The 15,548-nt window shown below is 38.7% G+C and overlaps 1 protein-coding gene across 2 annotated transcripts; it reads left to right on the forward strand.

The window, feature by feature from the left end:
* Positions 1-23: 23 nt before the first annotated feature.
* LOC5520972 (armadillo-like helical domain-containing protein 3) lies at positions 24-15,082 on the forward strand. Of its 2 annotated transcripts, XM_048729644.1 has the most exons (26): positions 24-445; positions 2,030-2,086; positions 2,385-2,450; positions 2,969-3,049; positions 3,566-3,673; positions 3,784-3,829; positions 3,928-3,974; positions 4,337-4,411; positions 4,711-4,797; positions 6,132-6,188; positions 6,322-6,365; positions 6,458-6,518; positions 6,603-6,649; positions 6,729-6,810; positions 7,650-7,719; positions 8,363-8,461; positions 8,551-8,609; positions 9,045-9,110; positions 9,862-9,928; positions 10,759-10,819; positions 11,282-11,453; positions 12,286-12,412; positions 13,107-13,182; positions 13,381-13,459; positions 13,942-14,058; positions 14,817-15,082. In XM_048729644.1, the coding sequence occupies exons 1-26, from the start codon at positions 305-307 to the stop codon at positions 14,907-14,909; spliced, it is 2,085 nt and encodes a 694-aa protein (XP_048585601.1). In that variant the 5' UTR covers positions 24-304; the 3' UTR covers positions 14,910-15,082. The 2 variants fall into 2 exon arrangements, with proteins under 2 accessions (XP_048585601.1, XP_048585602.1); XM_048729645.1 differs by lacking the exons at positions 12,286-12,412; positions 13,107-13,182; positions 13,381-13,459; positions 13,942-14,058; positions 14,817-15,082 and adding an exon at positions 11,605-11,975 and having other exon boundaries at positions 11,282-11,543.
* The last annotated feature ends 466 nt before the right edge of the window (positions 15,083-15,548 follow it).

Below are 15,548 nucleotides of genomic sequence, written 5' to 3' on the forward strand. Positions count from 1 at the left end.
TGTGCAGTCCTATCCAGTCAGCGGATGTCCAAACAAAAACAATTTCTTTCACAATAGACAACTTTTCGATTATTCTGTAAAAACCTGGATGAAATTGTACCACTTCTGACATTAATTTACGCCAAAACGCTCGAGCACACTAGGGAATTCAACCAGGATGATCCAGCGTTAAAATTCCCGACGGCTCCCGGCAAACTGGGTTTATAAACAAGCAAAGTTGATTGCATTGAAGGGATTTTTTTTTTCTCTAGCTCATTGTGCCTTTATTCTTAAATCGAGTTAGTAAAAGACTAGTTTAAATAGTATGGTTCATAAGATGGCTTCAACACCGAGTTCGCCAACAACTCCAACAACACCTACATCACCTATTTCGCCTACGTCGCTAGGATCGCCTAAGAAACTGATGAAAGAAAAGATAGCGGGCATCTACGATACGTTTTTAGAGGTGGGATAAATACACTACTACCTAATATCTTGTATAATTCTGCTCTATTGGTAGCTATTGTGTTATCAGATACTGATACTATCGATTGTTATTGTCATCATCGTTTTTTATGTAATCTGTCCTTTAAGATTACCTGGTTTCAAATCATCCTTTGAGCTTGTAATAAGATCATTTATACACTCGTAAGTCACGCACTCTGATTGGTCAAGAGTGTGTGTGTTATTTGAGGACACATGCACGCTTGGCGTCAGTATGTGCATGTGCTCCCCAAAACTGTAAAGTAAGAAAATCTTTTCATTGTTGTATAAAACAAATAGATCTCATTGTTTTGTGTGCCTGTCCTCTAATAGATGTATAAGCGTGTCATGAACAAAAAAGTATGCAACAAGACCCAGTTGAGATGCACACAAAAATGAGAGTTATTTGTTAACAAAACAACAACAAACATTTGCTAAACCCCCATGCAAACTGCGCCAGCATTGCTGGCAAGACGTTGGCCCAGCAATGTTGGCGCAGTTTGAACACCGTGTTGGGAGGTGCTGGCCGGCGAGTGTTGGCTTAATTTTAATTGAGTTCAAACTTTTGGCCAACACTTCGCAAGCATTTCTTTGTCTTGTGGTCATTCGAGCATATCACAGCTTTGCTGGCCCAATTTGCACAGCAATGCTGGGCTCATTTGCATCGTTTTCATAGAAAAAGAATAGCTTGCGTCCAAACAATACTGTCATTTCAAAAAGAATAAATCTTACCACATCTATAATCAAAGAAAACATCCCAATTTTTTTGGTCCTAAACACGATATATTACTGAAATGTATCATGCAGAACACAATCCAACGTGCTACTTTCTAATTATCAGATTATATTCATTGTTTTTTTATCGTCCTCTTATCACTCGTAGTCGTAAAAATGACAACTGCTACAACATCAGGGGACAAATAGAGCCGAATTCAACCGGAATCCAGCAGAACCTTCGGTTGCCTTTTAAAAACACAATGCATCAAATGCCAGTCACGCGTGAACTTATTACTAACATGCTGGCCATGTGTCGGGGCAGTTTCCACACCAGCCTAACTCCGACCCAGCACTCCGCATGCATTACTGGGCCAGCAATGCTGACAGGTGCTGGCACAGTTTGCATAGTGCTTTAGCAACTGCACCCAACATTAAGAATTTACTCTGATATAATTATTTTTTGTATAAGAGCAGTGAAAGTTGATTCCAAAGGCAAGGATGATACAGGAGGGGGTGGGTGGGGGGACAAAGAAAGGGATTCAAGGAAGGGGGACTGGTCTTATTGTTTTTCTGAGGATATTTTTAAGCCAAAAATTTTAAAATAAGGGGGGTTTGCTCAGGCCACCCCTAGATCTGCCATTGAGAGGGGAGGTTGTACAAGGAAGGCAGGATCTCATCCTAAAAAAAATCTACGGCACCCTGCAATCCTGGGAGTGAACTCAGAATACCCCGAAACAGTTGTTATACAAAAGAACTTCACAACAATTATAAAAAAATTGGATGTTAAGCCTCTTTTTTTTTTCTAGCCTAAGATTGAAGGTAAGAGACTAAATATTTTCTGTATCAACAGGGATCAAATCCAGCGGAGGGTAATCCAAACTTCTGGCATGAGCTTTTTTTGATGAAGGTAAACTTCTTAGCTATTTCTAAAATCTGTGTCCAGGGAAAAAAATTGCATCAAGAATTTGTGATCTTGAAGTTCTTTAGATATTATTTTACTACCAAAAAGAGAAAAATCTTGGCAGAGACCAGCATTTGTTGTTAGAGTTACTGGAATTTAGGTATCTCTCTTCTAATGATTCATTCCAATATTAAATTTAAATGTTATTGAATTAAATCATAATACATTATAACCAATGTTTTCCTCACTTAATAAGCTATCAAGTTATTGACTAAAGCATACTTTTCTTTTGTTGTTGTACAAGGTGAATGCAGTTTATCTGGAGGACAGGATTGCTCAAATGACTCTAGAAGAAATCATGGCTGTCAAGGTAGGGTTGGCTGTATCCAGTTTTTAGGCAACCATCCATTAGGCAACCTTGCTAAGTGTTAAGGCGACTAGTTGCCTAATGAATGAGCACAGTAAGTTGCCTAACAACTTGGTTGCCTATATCTGGGTGAACCCTGAGGGCAGGGTTTGATTTTGATTATAGAGTGACCTTGCATTTTGTTTAGAAAGCTAGCAATTTGAGAACCACACCTAACCTACCCAGTTTCTAACCTACCTACTCAGAAATAAAGGTTCTCCTTAATCTCTTATTTGAACTCAAGAAAGGGGAAGAAAATTGAGTGGGGGGATTGCTTATTTAGTAGTGTTTTTTTTTATTGAGGCTGAGCGCTTAGGCATTTGCTTTTGTTATGTGTACTATGTACAGTACCATGTTCATTTAAAGCTGGTGTGTAAAACAGTAAAACATGACTGATAATATAAGCATTGACTATATTGTTCAATATCTATTGCACTAAATAACCATCTGCTGTTTTTATTATTGGATTTTTAAAATTTCAGGAAAACATCAATCAGTTGTTTGCACAATGCTGTATTGCCTTGCATGGAGATCACCAAATAAAGCTTGTCAATGCATTACAGGTATATACTTTACACATAAAGTCATACAAATAATCACAAACAAATGTTTGAGAGTGGAACTCTTAGTTGACACAGTCAAATATTGTTTTTATAAAGAGTTCTTCAGGCCTCTGATTGAAAAAATTTCAATCAACATCTCTATAATTTGGGTGTTTTGCATAGTTCTATTTACTTACCTAAAGACTGATATATAAAAGGATTATCAACCTTCAATGATGCCTCTATTAAGCAAGGCTGTAGTTTATTCAGAGGGGAAAGCCTCAGGCATTTCTTCTATTTGTTTTGCGGACAGATGCTATTTGTTTCATAAAATTTTGTAAAATTCCTGCTCTACTCCCTTGCTACCTATGAACCTGTTAAGTAGCCACTCTTGAAACTGAGATTAGTGTTTACTTTATAAAGCCCTAAGTTTAAAAGTCACTACTGCTCTCTTTAGTTATTCATAGCGCTATGTCTTTTCATATCTCAGATATTGTGTCCATTGGTCCAATAGCTCTATGTCTTTTCATATCTCAGACATTATGTGCTTTGGTGCAAGCCATCTATGGTAAAAAGATGTCTGACCATGGGTATGACGTCATTAATATTCTAATTGGATTTGACTCCGCAGAGGCTCAAATGCAGGTACAACTATTTGTGAAGACAGGAACAACTATTAGTTAGCATTTATTTAGTACATTCTTTTATTTTTTTATTTTTTTCAGTTTTCATTAGTTTAACATTCTCTTTTCCAGGGCTTGCTAGAGAGTATTCACACCTTTCTTGTTGGAGACTACCCAGGTAGAATTTATTTTCATTTTCCATCCCAGTTGCATTGTTCATTTCCCATTTTTTCCACTATTTATTGTATTGATATCTGTTTTTATTCCTATGAAAAGTGAGCTTGAAAAATTTGTCCCTGAAGCTGGCTCTAATTCTTGTGACAGTAAGTATATGAGAAGCAGTTCATTGTTTGCATATTTCACTTATTGGTTCTTTATAGGATCCTAATGCAATTGCAACACAAGAAATTTTTGATTTTCACTTCAAATGCTATTCAAATACTATTGTTGAGTCTAATAGTATTTGTAAGAGTATAATTGATATAAAAGAAAGTGATGTTTTATGCCTGGTGTAGACATGTTGTTTTTCTTATTTGGTGTTCCTTTTTAAGTATTTTTTTTATTTCTGATTTGCTTCTTTTTTCTTCCATTATTCTTTCTTTTATTTTCTTTTTCTTAGCTGTTTCTCTCTTGAGCTTTCATGAGCACTTGCCCTAAGTGTATTGTATATGCATTTTGCTTTCAGGCAACAGACAATGTTAGTCAGAACACTGTTATTGAGTACATTATGATCAATAGCATTTTTGAAGCTATCATGCAGGTATGTCAACACTGTGCAATGTATCAATCATGTTTTAACAGGGCTTCTGGAATAACGCGCTTGTGCGGAAGCGCGACATTTGGCTTTTTTCGCGTATTTCAAAATCCCGCGTAGTTTAGCGCGTAATGATTGATTTTCTGCGTAATTTAGCAAAGAATCCCGCGTAATTTTGAGTTTTTTCCCGTGTATTTCCAGAAGCCCTGTTTTAAGTTATATGAGCTGGACATAGTCTACTTGATTTAGCAAAACCTTGACAAGTTTTCCCCAGTGATGTTATTGTTTTTATTGACTTGTTGCAGATTTTAGCTGATCCTATTGCCAGACAACAACATGGATACGAGGCCATGCTTCTTCTCACTATTCTGGTTAATTATAGAAAACATGAGGTACGTATTTCTTTATACATGTACTTTGGATAAACTTCACAGTTGATAACAGGGTTAATTATAGGAAACATGAGGTACGTATTTCTTCATACATGTACTTTGGATAAACTTCACAGTTGATAACAGGATTAATTATAGAAAACATGAGGTACGTATTTCTCCATACATGTACTTTGGATAAACTTCACAGTTGATAACAGGGTTAATTATAGAAAACATGAGGTACGTATTTCTTCATACATGTACTTTGGATAAACTTCACAGTTGATAACGGGGTTAATTATAGGAAACATGAGGTAAGTATCTGTTTATACTTTGGATAAGCTTCACAGTAGATAACAAGATTAATTATAGGTAGCATAAGGGAGGTACTTATTTGTGTTTTGGATAAGGTTTAAGACCGGGTTAATGGTTGTGGGATAATGATGAAGTAATATCTTACCAAAATGGAATTTTACACCCATTTTTAGCATCTGTTATGCAAATCCCCAGTGTTTTTTTTAGTTCACAACCAGAAAGTAGCCATGAAAGCCAATCAAAACAAGCATGCATTAAATATTATATATGCAATATGTACAGAATATCCCTACATCTTATTTTCCCAACCTATTGGACCAACCTTTGAAAGGTTTAATCATAACTACAATTTACTACCTACAGGGCTTCTGGAATTATGTGCTTGTGCGGAATCGCGTAATTTGGCTTTCTCCGCGTAATCTGCATAATCCACAAATTTCCACATAATCCCGCGTAATTTAGCTAAATTTTGAAAGACAAAACATTTAAGTGCACAGCTGATGTGTTCTTTTAGGGTTTTTTTCTCTATTTCTCGTAAAAAAACAGACAGATATTCTTCGTAAGAGTGCGATATTTCGAACTGAATTTCGAAAACAAATAAAATGACTAGGCGTTCTTTGTAAACCGCGAAGGCCTAGGACTAATAATAAAATACCTTTTTTTAATTTGCTGGTGGCTAGGAGCCAATGAAAACTCGCCTAAGATATTTTCGCGCAAAAAATAAACCTTTTTCAACTTATTTCGTGCTTTCCTTTGGAACAAAATGTAGTTTAGGCGTAACAGTCGATATTTCGTGTAATTTTGCGCGTAATTCAGTAAAGAATCTCGCAAAATTTTGATTTTTAAAGAAAAATGTATTGCAAAATCCCGCGTAATTTAGCGCGTTATGATTGATTTTCCGCGTAATTTAGCAAAGAATCCCGCGTAATTTTGAGTTTTTTTCCGCGTAATTCCAGAAGCCCTGTACCTAGTATATTCCACCCACATCTCATCTTCCCAACCTCTTGGGCAGAGCTTTAATTTTTTTTAATTTCTAGGCATCCAACCCATATATTGTAAAGCTGTCAATCTTGGATGATGAACTGGCCCTGAATGTAAGACTTTTTTCTTCAATTTATTAGTAGGGCAATATAAGCCCATAAAATCAAAACCAACTAAAACTGCAATTGATCATATTCACCATATTTTCACCATATTATTTTTAAGTTATTATTATTATTATTTCAGGGACTGGGTTGTGTCATATCTGCCGCTTTGACAAATTATAACAGGTATTTTCTGGTTCTTTACCTTGCATTCTTCACACAGTTTTGTGTTTTTACTTACGTTTATGAAGTTCATTCATGTCTGGTTTTGTCCTCAGGAAACACCATGCAAAGCTTGAACAGTCCACTGGTGGTCTTATCAGCTCCATCACCAGCTTTGTAAGTAGCTGTCATGTTAGTTATCAATTGATGGTAAGTCTGTTAGACAAGTCTAGCTATTTCATGCTTTATCATTGTCTGCAGGTTGGCAGCATGTTTGTCGCTGAGCAGGAGACTGTTGAGTGTGTCAGGTAAGCATGGAGAGGAGGCTATCATTTGGATTGATATATGTAGAGAGATGACTTACAACATACTGTGTCTTTTTTTTAGTACAAATGATGCTGTACTTCTTGCACTATATGAAGCAGTACATCTCAACAGGAATTTCTTCACAGTTCTCAGCCATGTCACGGTATGTAGACAGTAAGACTGCACCAAAAAATAAAAGACATCAGTTATTACCCTGTATGTCCTATACCATAGAATGCCACTTATAAGAAAAAAAACTACTTCTTCTACTCCTCTCAACACAGAGACAGCGGACGGGGAGGGGGCAAGGGGGGAAGCTACTTTGACCCTCGCTTTAAAAAGTGGTGTGGCAGCACATCCCCCTTCCCCCCCCCCCCCCCCCCCCCCCCCCCCACATACATGCACACCTTAGTGGGACCACTCCGCCACCCCTGCAACATTGCATGAACTTATGGAAATAAACATGTTAGACTTCTAAAATACAACCATTTATTATATGGCTATGATAGTACACCACTCTGATTGGCTGATTTAGCGGGCAATATCTTCAGACCATCTTTTTCCGTATCTGGACTGGCAAATTCTGTAAGCTTCACAGAATATCCATCGGCACATAACTGGCACCACAGATGTCTGCAAATTTTGATTGTTTTTTTTTTTATTCAAAAGAGGGAATATTTAAAAGTTTCAAACACAGCTTCCATTTCAAATTAGATAATGTTTCAAACAAAAACAATGACTTGCGTTGGTACTGAACTACACAGAATGCAGCAAAAACTCAAAGCTGAGTTAAAGGCCACTAAAGCAATGTAAACATGAGAGTACTTAGAAGGTTGTCTGTCATCATAATATATTAAAAAAAGGCTTGTGAGTCTAGACGTGATGAGTTAATGAGCTTTGAGTGTTTCAGTGATCACATATACTCAAGTGGGCTTTTGTTGGAAGGTCCTTTATTATTAGTTTATTCCCAATTCTCTGTAATAAAGTGATTGGTGTTTGCAGACTGTCCCAGGATCCAGTCCCCTCTCGTCACCAACTGCAGCCCACCCTGCTGTAGAAAGGCCTGCGCAAGGTGATCTATCACATATGATTGAGATGCACAACAACACCATTGTCTGCAACAGAGTTATTGTGATTATTATTTCATCATAGCACCAGTTGCAAAAAATAATAACAACAGCTAGACACAAAAGAACACCTTCGACAAACAGCATCACCAATAGCATCAGCAACTAAACAGCAGCAAAGCTATTTCAAAAGCTCCATTTGTAGTAACGATAGCATTTAGTAGGACATTGGCAGTGATATCAGTGGTGACAATATCAATAACAACAGCTAAAAACAAAAGAGCACCACCGACAATAACAACCACTTCATCAAGAAACACAACAGCAAAGAATACCAGTAACATCGACAACTACAGCTACAAAAAGCAACATCGACAACTACAGCTACAAAATAAAACAAAGTAGAAACATTAAATAACATAAGCAACAAAGATAAAACCATCAATGATACCATTTTTTTAACAACAGCACAAGCCCCCAAAGCAAATGCAATTCAACAGTAAAGAGCTTCACTAAAGCAACAGCATCAGAACATCAATCTCACATTGAAATATCAAAGGTGGCTGCTGGTGCACAGGGGTTAAAGCACCAATATGTTTAGCAAGAATGACAGATAATAATGGCAAGTAAATAAATTCCGTGTTTCAGGTGTGGTCTCTGAGGAGCTGCCTTCAGATCTGAGTCAACCCACAAACATCTTGGTGACTTTCCTGACCTACTCCTCCATAGCACTGCAAAATACCAAAGGTAAGATGTAACTTCCTTGAAATTCATTTTATTTTGTTAAAATGTGCGAAACAGGATAATAACACTAACTTATGTGTTTTTTTTTGCAGATGAGAATGGCATCAACAATGCCAAGCTGTGCTTCATTATCTTGACATGCATTGTTGAGGTAAGAAGAATGGTTTTGCCATTGCATTGACTAATGGTGATGAGCTTCTGAGGATAATTATGGTGATGGTGACATTATTCAAGTGTTAGTGATAATGATGACAATGGTAATGGTGACTGTTTGTGATAATGATGATGACAGTAATTGAAATGTCAATGGTTTTATTGATGATGGTGATGAAGTTGCGAATACGGTGATTGTGTTGGCTATGTTAATGGGGATAGTGATTGTGTCTATCAGGCACGTGTACACATGGGGGCGGCCAAAAAGTGGGTCACTTCTTATCAAGGAATCTTCAAATACTATGATTTTTCCATACGATACCTATGACTGCGCACCCTCCTCAGCCAATCCAGAAAACGCGCCTGTCAATGATTAATACTGTGATGCTAGAGTATTTAAAAAATGGATTAATTCCTTTCTACATTTTTTCAGGATCAGTATGCAAACGCCTTTCTTCATGATGCCAACATGATGTTTTCAGTGCCGCTTCACAGAATTGTAAGTATGCACCTGGACACGACCTTTCAAAGTAGTGAAGCCCCGCTTCAGCACGCAAGGCTATTCTTCAGTATGCTTGCAACTCGCAACGCAGCAGAAATGTGTTGCAAGTTGCGGGAAAAATTACTTCTTGTAACTTTGCTTAAGTCCAGCAACGCTTATATTACCCACCATTGTTGACATCGCTACACTTTGGCTGACTAGTCGGCTTGGGGCTGACAACAAGCTCATTTCCCCTATAACAAGGCTATTTTTTCTACAACTTGCAATGCAAACGATGATGAATAAAAAAAATGACAGGTTTCAGAAACATGATGTACAGGGCAATTTGTTTTTTGCAATATTGCGAAAAGTAGAAACCAAATCAAAATTCTATTTTCCGGTGCAGAGCCGTAGCAGGCCACGTGATATAAGGGGGCACAATACAGAAACATTAGGAAAATATATGGGGGGAGGGGGGTCACGGCCACGCCACTTCTGGTCATTTCCTTATAATTTTCGGAAATATTGGGGGGAGGGGGGGCACATGCCCCCAGTGTCCCACCCCCTGCTACGGCCCTGTTGTAACTTTCAACGCGACCAAAAAATTCCAAGTTGCGAAAGGGGATGTTTTTTTGTTGGATGTACACGCGAAGTATGCTTGCAACTCGCAACGCAGCAGAAATGTGTTGCAAGTTGCGGGAAAAATTACTTCTTGTAACTTTGCTTAAGTCCATTTCGATACTCCCACTCATCTAATCTTGTGTTTCAGCACATGTACCATCGAAAGCCAGTAATGGAGAACAACCCCTCCAAACCCCTCGCGTGCGCTCTTCTCGGTAAGACCAAACTTCAGAGTGGTTTTTGTGCCTCGTGCATAATCCCTGTCCTTTTTTGAACAGTTATTAAAATTGTGGCGTCTTTGCAGCTTATATATTGGGTGATTTAATTAAGAGAATAGGGGACTTGCGCTTAGAGATCACGTGACTTTTCGTGCGGCAAATTAGCGCACGCTTCTAGGCTTTTTGCGGCAAAAAACAGCCGCAAAAAGCAAATTATTCAGCGCTTACGAAAAATGCCAAAATTCTTTTTTTTCAGAGAGGGTTTAGTTTCATTTAAAGATTTTATTTTTTTCGTCGTTCTCTAGTGTAACGGGCGCAGTTATTTCTGATTTTTTTGTTCCACCCGAAAGGTCACGTGGTCCACTATTGAGAAATTCTCGTTGAATTGTATTTGAATTTGGCATGTCCTTTTACCTCTGTACCTTGAAAAAGGAAGATATGCCTACAGGGCTCAAAGCTCATGATTTCGAATAGGCAAATGTGTACGGTCAGTTTTGGAATTCAAAACTTAGTTCAATCGGAAGTGCATGCTTACACATATTCTGAGATAAGCATTGCACCGTAATTGACACATGGTTATGCGTTTTGCCACTCTTTTTTTGTTGTTGTTTAAATCTCCTAATTTTCTCCAACATGAACAATGTATTATTTAGCATTTTTTAATTCATATTCTTATCTGGTTGGTTGCTTGCAACCAATAAAAAAATTCCACTCGATCGTCTAGTCGCTAACTTTGATCCCTGCTGGCCTTAACTTTTGTTTTACTCGATTATCTTTTGTAAAAAAAAAACAAGTATTTGTTCAGAACTCTTATTTGCCTTTCTTAGATCTAATGGTAGAGTTCATAATTACACACATGATGAAGAACCTTCCCGCTGAACTGTACAGGTAGGGTCATGTGGAATTAACTCGTGTTTCTCACGTCCACGTGTGTAGCAAGGGGTTTTCCAAAGCAACGCGTATATCACCCTGCAAAATGAATAGGCGTGAGATTTATTAATTCGCAAATTATTAGGAGTGAATTCTAAAATTATCCTGGGTGTTTTTTTTTTATGTATACTACCAAGAGAGCATGCTCTCATTTGTGTTTGCGAAGAAATACTAAAGCCATTTTCGAAGAGCTAGGGCGTGGCGGACAACGAAAGCAATAAAGCAAGTTCTGTCTTCGATTGGCCGCCACGCCCTGATCCCCCAGGAATGCCTTGCCGCAGTGTTAAACAGGGTTAACATTAGTATCAAGAACGATATTTTCTTTTTTTTTCCATTCTTTTAAAATTCTTAATAACTTTAGTAAATTTAAACACAATCAGCCTCTCACTAATTTCTCTGTCTTCCCTTACCTGCGAACAGTAAAAGCCTTGGAGTTATCCACCGGGCACTGTGTTACCAGAAGAGATGCCGCGTCCGACTGGCGTACACGTGGAAGGACCTTTGGTCTGCTCTCATGAACTTCCTCAAGTTCCTGCTCTCAAACGAGTCACATCTCATCAAAATGTGCAACATCTTCGGTCTCGCCTCACAGGTACTACCAAAGCTTCGTCCAACTAGGGCATTGTCTGACCATGCCTTTATTAAGCCCAGCTGCAAACATGATTATTATCTTCACAGCTTTTTATAATAATAATAATAATTTATTAATTTATATTGCGCTTTTTTCATATAATGATCAATGATTCCTCAGAACCATTAGAGATTGGAGCTTTTTACCTAGCCATATTCAGAATGCCCCATCTATTTTATCTTTTAAAGAACACTGCACCGCAACCAATAGACATGAATGATTTAATTGATTTTTATTATATTTGTTATTATTATTTTAATTAATTAATTATTTATTTACTTTTAACATAGTGTAGATCTTTTCAAATATGTACACATGTAGTGTTTATGTATTATTATACCAACTCCATGTGAAAACGTTGTTGGTTAATAAAGTAGATGTAGATGACAACAGAAAGGTGCTTAAAGAGTCCAGCGGTAACAACAACTACGACAATAGAAACAACGAGATCATCATCAAAAACATTAACAATAACATCATCAACAACAATAAAAACAACAGAACAACAACATCATTATATGACTTAATTTTGTTTTTGTATTTTGTATTTTTGTAATTTTGTTTTATATGGCTTAAATTTGTTTTTGTTTATCTATTATTTAGATTTTGACATCTAATCAATCGAAACACAGGCAAAATTTAATTATGAAATTGTTGTGTATCAAAAGTGTGACTTTCGCATACTTACTGACTAACATTCTTCATTCTTGGCGACCACGGGCGTAGCACTGTGTACAACCTTTACCCTTATAGCGTTTTTACAAATGTTGATGTAGCCCTTTTGTCGCGATAGGTAGCGAATATCTTCAACTTGTTCATCACTTATGGTGACACGTTCCTGCCATGCCCGACATCGTACGATGAGTTATACTACGAGATCATTCGAGTGCACCAGATATTCGACAATCTGTATTCGATGGGTAAGCGCTGAAACTAAACTAGACTCGTGGCTAGGCGGGGGTGTTCTTTTAATGACAGATATTCGACAACCTGTATCCAATGGGTAAGCGCCTGAACTGAACTAGACTCATGGCTAAGCCGGGGTCTTCTTTTATCAACCAGTGTGTTGATAGTGGTAAAGACCAAACCCTTTTAAGACTTTTTGAGTGGCAAATTCGCGTTCCTGCCTTTGGATTCACGTGATCTTCTAGTGCAAGTCACCTGTTGTAGGTGGACTGTGAAGCTCCTCTGAGATGGCCCGCTATAAGGGAAGCAAACAAAGTAACAACTGCGATACTCACGTAGACCAAAACTCGGCAGAAATAGAGACGTCTGCTCTGCTATTTGCTAGGAAAGTGTGAGAAACTGTCTCAAGGCTCAAATTGGTTGTCCAACCTCGATCTAACGAAGACGTGAGAGCTGGCGAGAGCGAGTGAGAGTTGGTCCTATCATCAAATCTCATCCACTCTCAAATCTATGTTCGAGACTTTAAGCAATAAATAATGATCTACTTCTTTTTGGACGTGATAATCACACTTAATCCTTTCTGGACCGATAAGTCAATCATTGAAAAGGGGGCTATGGAGGAAATTATTGGCCTCATTTTTTAATAGAGTTAGGCAATATAGATGCTTTCAAAAATGACAAGAGCCTAAAGCGTTTTACTTTCTTTAGCACTGAGGCACTCGACCAATGGCGGCGAATTCAAGGACGCAGCAACCCGATTGGCTAACTCACTCGTCAATGTCAGGTAATTCGGCTCGAAGGACCACGCTGTTTGCAAGAAATACGATGCGGCTACTTAGGGACTAAATCATATAGGGTTTAATCTAGCATGCTGAAGCTGGTGTACATTAGATGACGATGCTAACCGTGAGGGCAACGTCGTTGGCTCATGTTGCAGATGTTGATGTGTTGATCAAACTTCGTTGACAAACATTTTTTTCAGAGCAATTATTAATCACTTCTCCCCAAAGATCGACTCATGGGCAGCAGTTAACCACCTCAGCGCGTTATCCGAAGAACAGGTCAGAGGGTTACTGCTTATTGTCAATTCTTTTGCCCCACCATTACCATGCTACCCAAGCCTAATTGTTTTACGTCAATATACGCCTTGTCGTACCTAAATTCTAGCCACTAAAATATAAGAAAGATGAAAGATCACGTAGCCTGTTAATACCATTAACAATTTCTTGAGTCTTTAACACTTATCTTACTGTGGTGTTCATTAAATACCCTAATGGGGAGGCAAGAATTTTTATGAGTTCACTGGAATCTTGGGGGTTAAGGGGGGCACCGAAAAAAGGCATTACACTGAAGGGGGCTCTGAACTTACCCGAGTCACAATTTTCCCACCCTAAGGTAAAGCCCGTACGCGCACACACTACAAAACAATAATATAAATATAAACAAAATAGACCTGATGACATATTAAAACTTCTAATCTTTTTACTTTCACTGCCCGGATATAGTTCTGTCTGACTGATAATAATATGCCATCTTTGTTTAGGTGCTGGAAGTTATTCGCGGAAACTACGACACTCTGACACTAAAGCTACAAGATAACCTGGACCACTACGAGAAATACTCCGAGAAACCCAAAGAATCTTCATTTTTTACCCAGCTGGTACGGTACTTTTTCTTAAAACCCAGTTGCTTGAAGCATCGAATGATATAAGGCGTATGTGAACGGCTGCCTGACTAAGCGAATGATATAGGGCGTATGTGAACGGCGCCCGATGTAGAAGAAGAGCAACTCACAGGCTCTTACTTAGGGGGGAGAGGGGGTCGTCAAATACTATTCTTCTTTATGATACCTATGACTACTCCCACCCCCCTCCCCCTCTTCAGCAATGCCTGGGTACGCGTCTGAAGCTAGTAGATTTCTTATCAGCCTTGTGTTGAAGAACATCCTACTTCCATCATAACTTCCGGTTGATTGCTTACTCTGTCATGACTCGTGTTACTTATCGGTATGCTACAATCAATCAATCAATCAATCAATCGAACAATCGATCAATCAATCGATCGATCGATCGATCAATCAATCGGAATCAATCAATCAATCGAACAATCGATCGTGCTACTTTTTTGACTAAAGCCTGTCCTAATTTAGATCACCTTTTCTTTATAACCTGTTTGGATCAGTCTAGCTTTGGTAAATGATCTCCCCTTTACATTCTTCCCCTTTAGTTATAAAAGCTCTCCCTTTCCATGCATCAGGGTCGTAACAGGGGGTGGGGCACTGGGGGCACGTGCCCCCCCTCCCTCGATATTTTCAAAGATTATAAGAAAATGACCAGTAGGGGCGTGGCTGTGCCCCCCATTGTTTTCTTAATTTTTCTGTACCGTGCCCCACTCACTGACAGATTTTCTTTTTGCCAGGTTCGGGCAATTGTGGCGAACGTACGGAGAAGTATTGCAGTTACGAATCTGGAACAGTTCAGTTTGCTGCAGGAGTTTGCTAAAATTCACTGATGAAAATTGTCTCAAAGACGGCGACAATTTAATGTCGCATTATCACCCGTTTACTTCCGGAGGGCCGACGGAAACCTCAATCGCCCTGTGCAAACTGCGCCAGCACCTGCCAGCATTGCTGGCGAATTTTCGCTTGACTGACTATAGGACAAAGGAAATGTCAAAATAAGAAATGGACTTTCTGACATTTTCTTTGTCTTGTGGTCAGTCGAGCAAGGTGTTGGCGCAATAGACACACTGCTTTCACAATGTTAAAATATTTTTCGCGTTTTCCGTTAAAAATCATCGGAGATGTTACGTAATCGACCGGAAGTAAACTGGTGACGGTGCGGCTCAGGAGCGGGATTGGCTCAGTGACATATAGCTTTCTGGCAGCTCAAAGAGGGGGGGGGTTAAACCCCCTAAACCCTCCTCCTAGACCCGCTACTGTGGTTTTAAATGCCAAATGACACGGTTGTGGCTGGACCAATGTCTCGCTACGATTGCTTGTCTTGTTTTATTATAAGGATGCATCCTAAGCATAGGGAGGGGCGGTAATGGGAGGTGTCACGTGACAATACCACATGAAAATACCACATGACAGTACATTTTAGTAGCAGATAAAATATTTAGCCAAGCCATTCGGGCAGGCTGCATCGA

Source organism: Nematostella vectensis, chromosome 6 (genome assembly GCF_932526225.1).
Source record: "Nematostella vectensis chromosome 6, jaNemVect1.1, whole genome shotgun sequence".
Lineage (NCBI taxonomy): Eukaryota > Metazoa > Cnidaria > Anthozoa > Actiniaria > Edwardsiidae > Nematostella > Nematostella vectensis.

Excerpts from the sequence above, each read along its gene's own strand:
- LOC5520972 (XM_048729644.1), top strand. The coding sequence starts at position 305 with ATGGTTCATAAGATGGCTTCAACACCGAGTTCGCCAACAACTCCAACA. Across the intron at positions 10,820-11,281 it reads CTTCCCGCTGAACTGTACAG|TAAAAGCCTTGGAGTTATCC; the intron begins GTAGGGTCATGT and ends ACCTGCGAACAG. Across the intron at positions 12,413-13,106 it reads CGACAATCTGTATTCGATGG|CACTGAGGCACTCGACCAAT; the intron begins GTAAGCGCTGAA and ends TACTTTCTTTAG.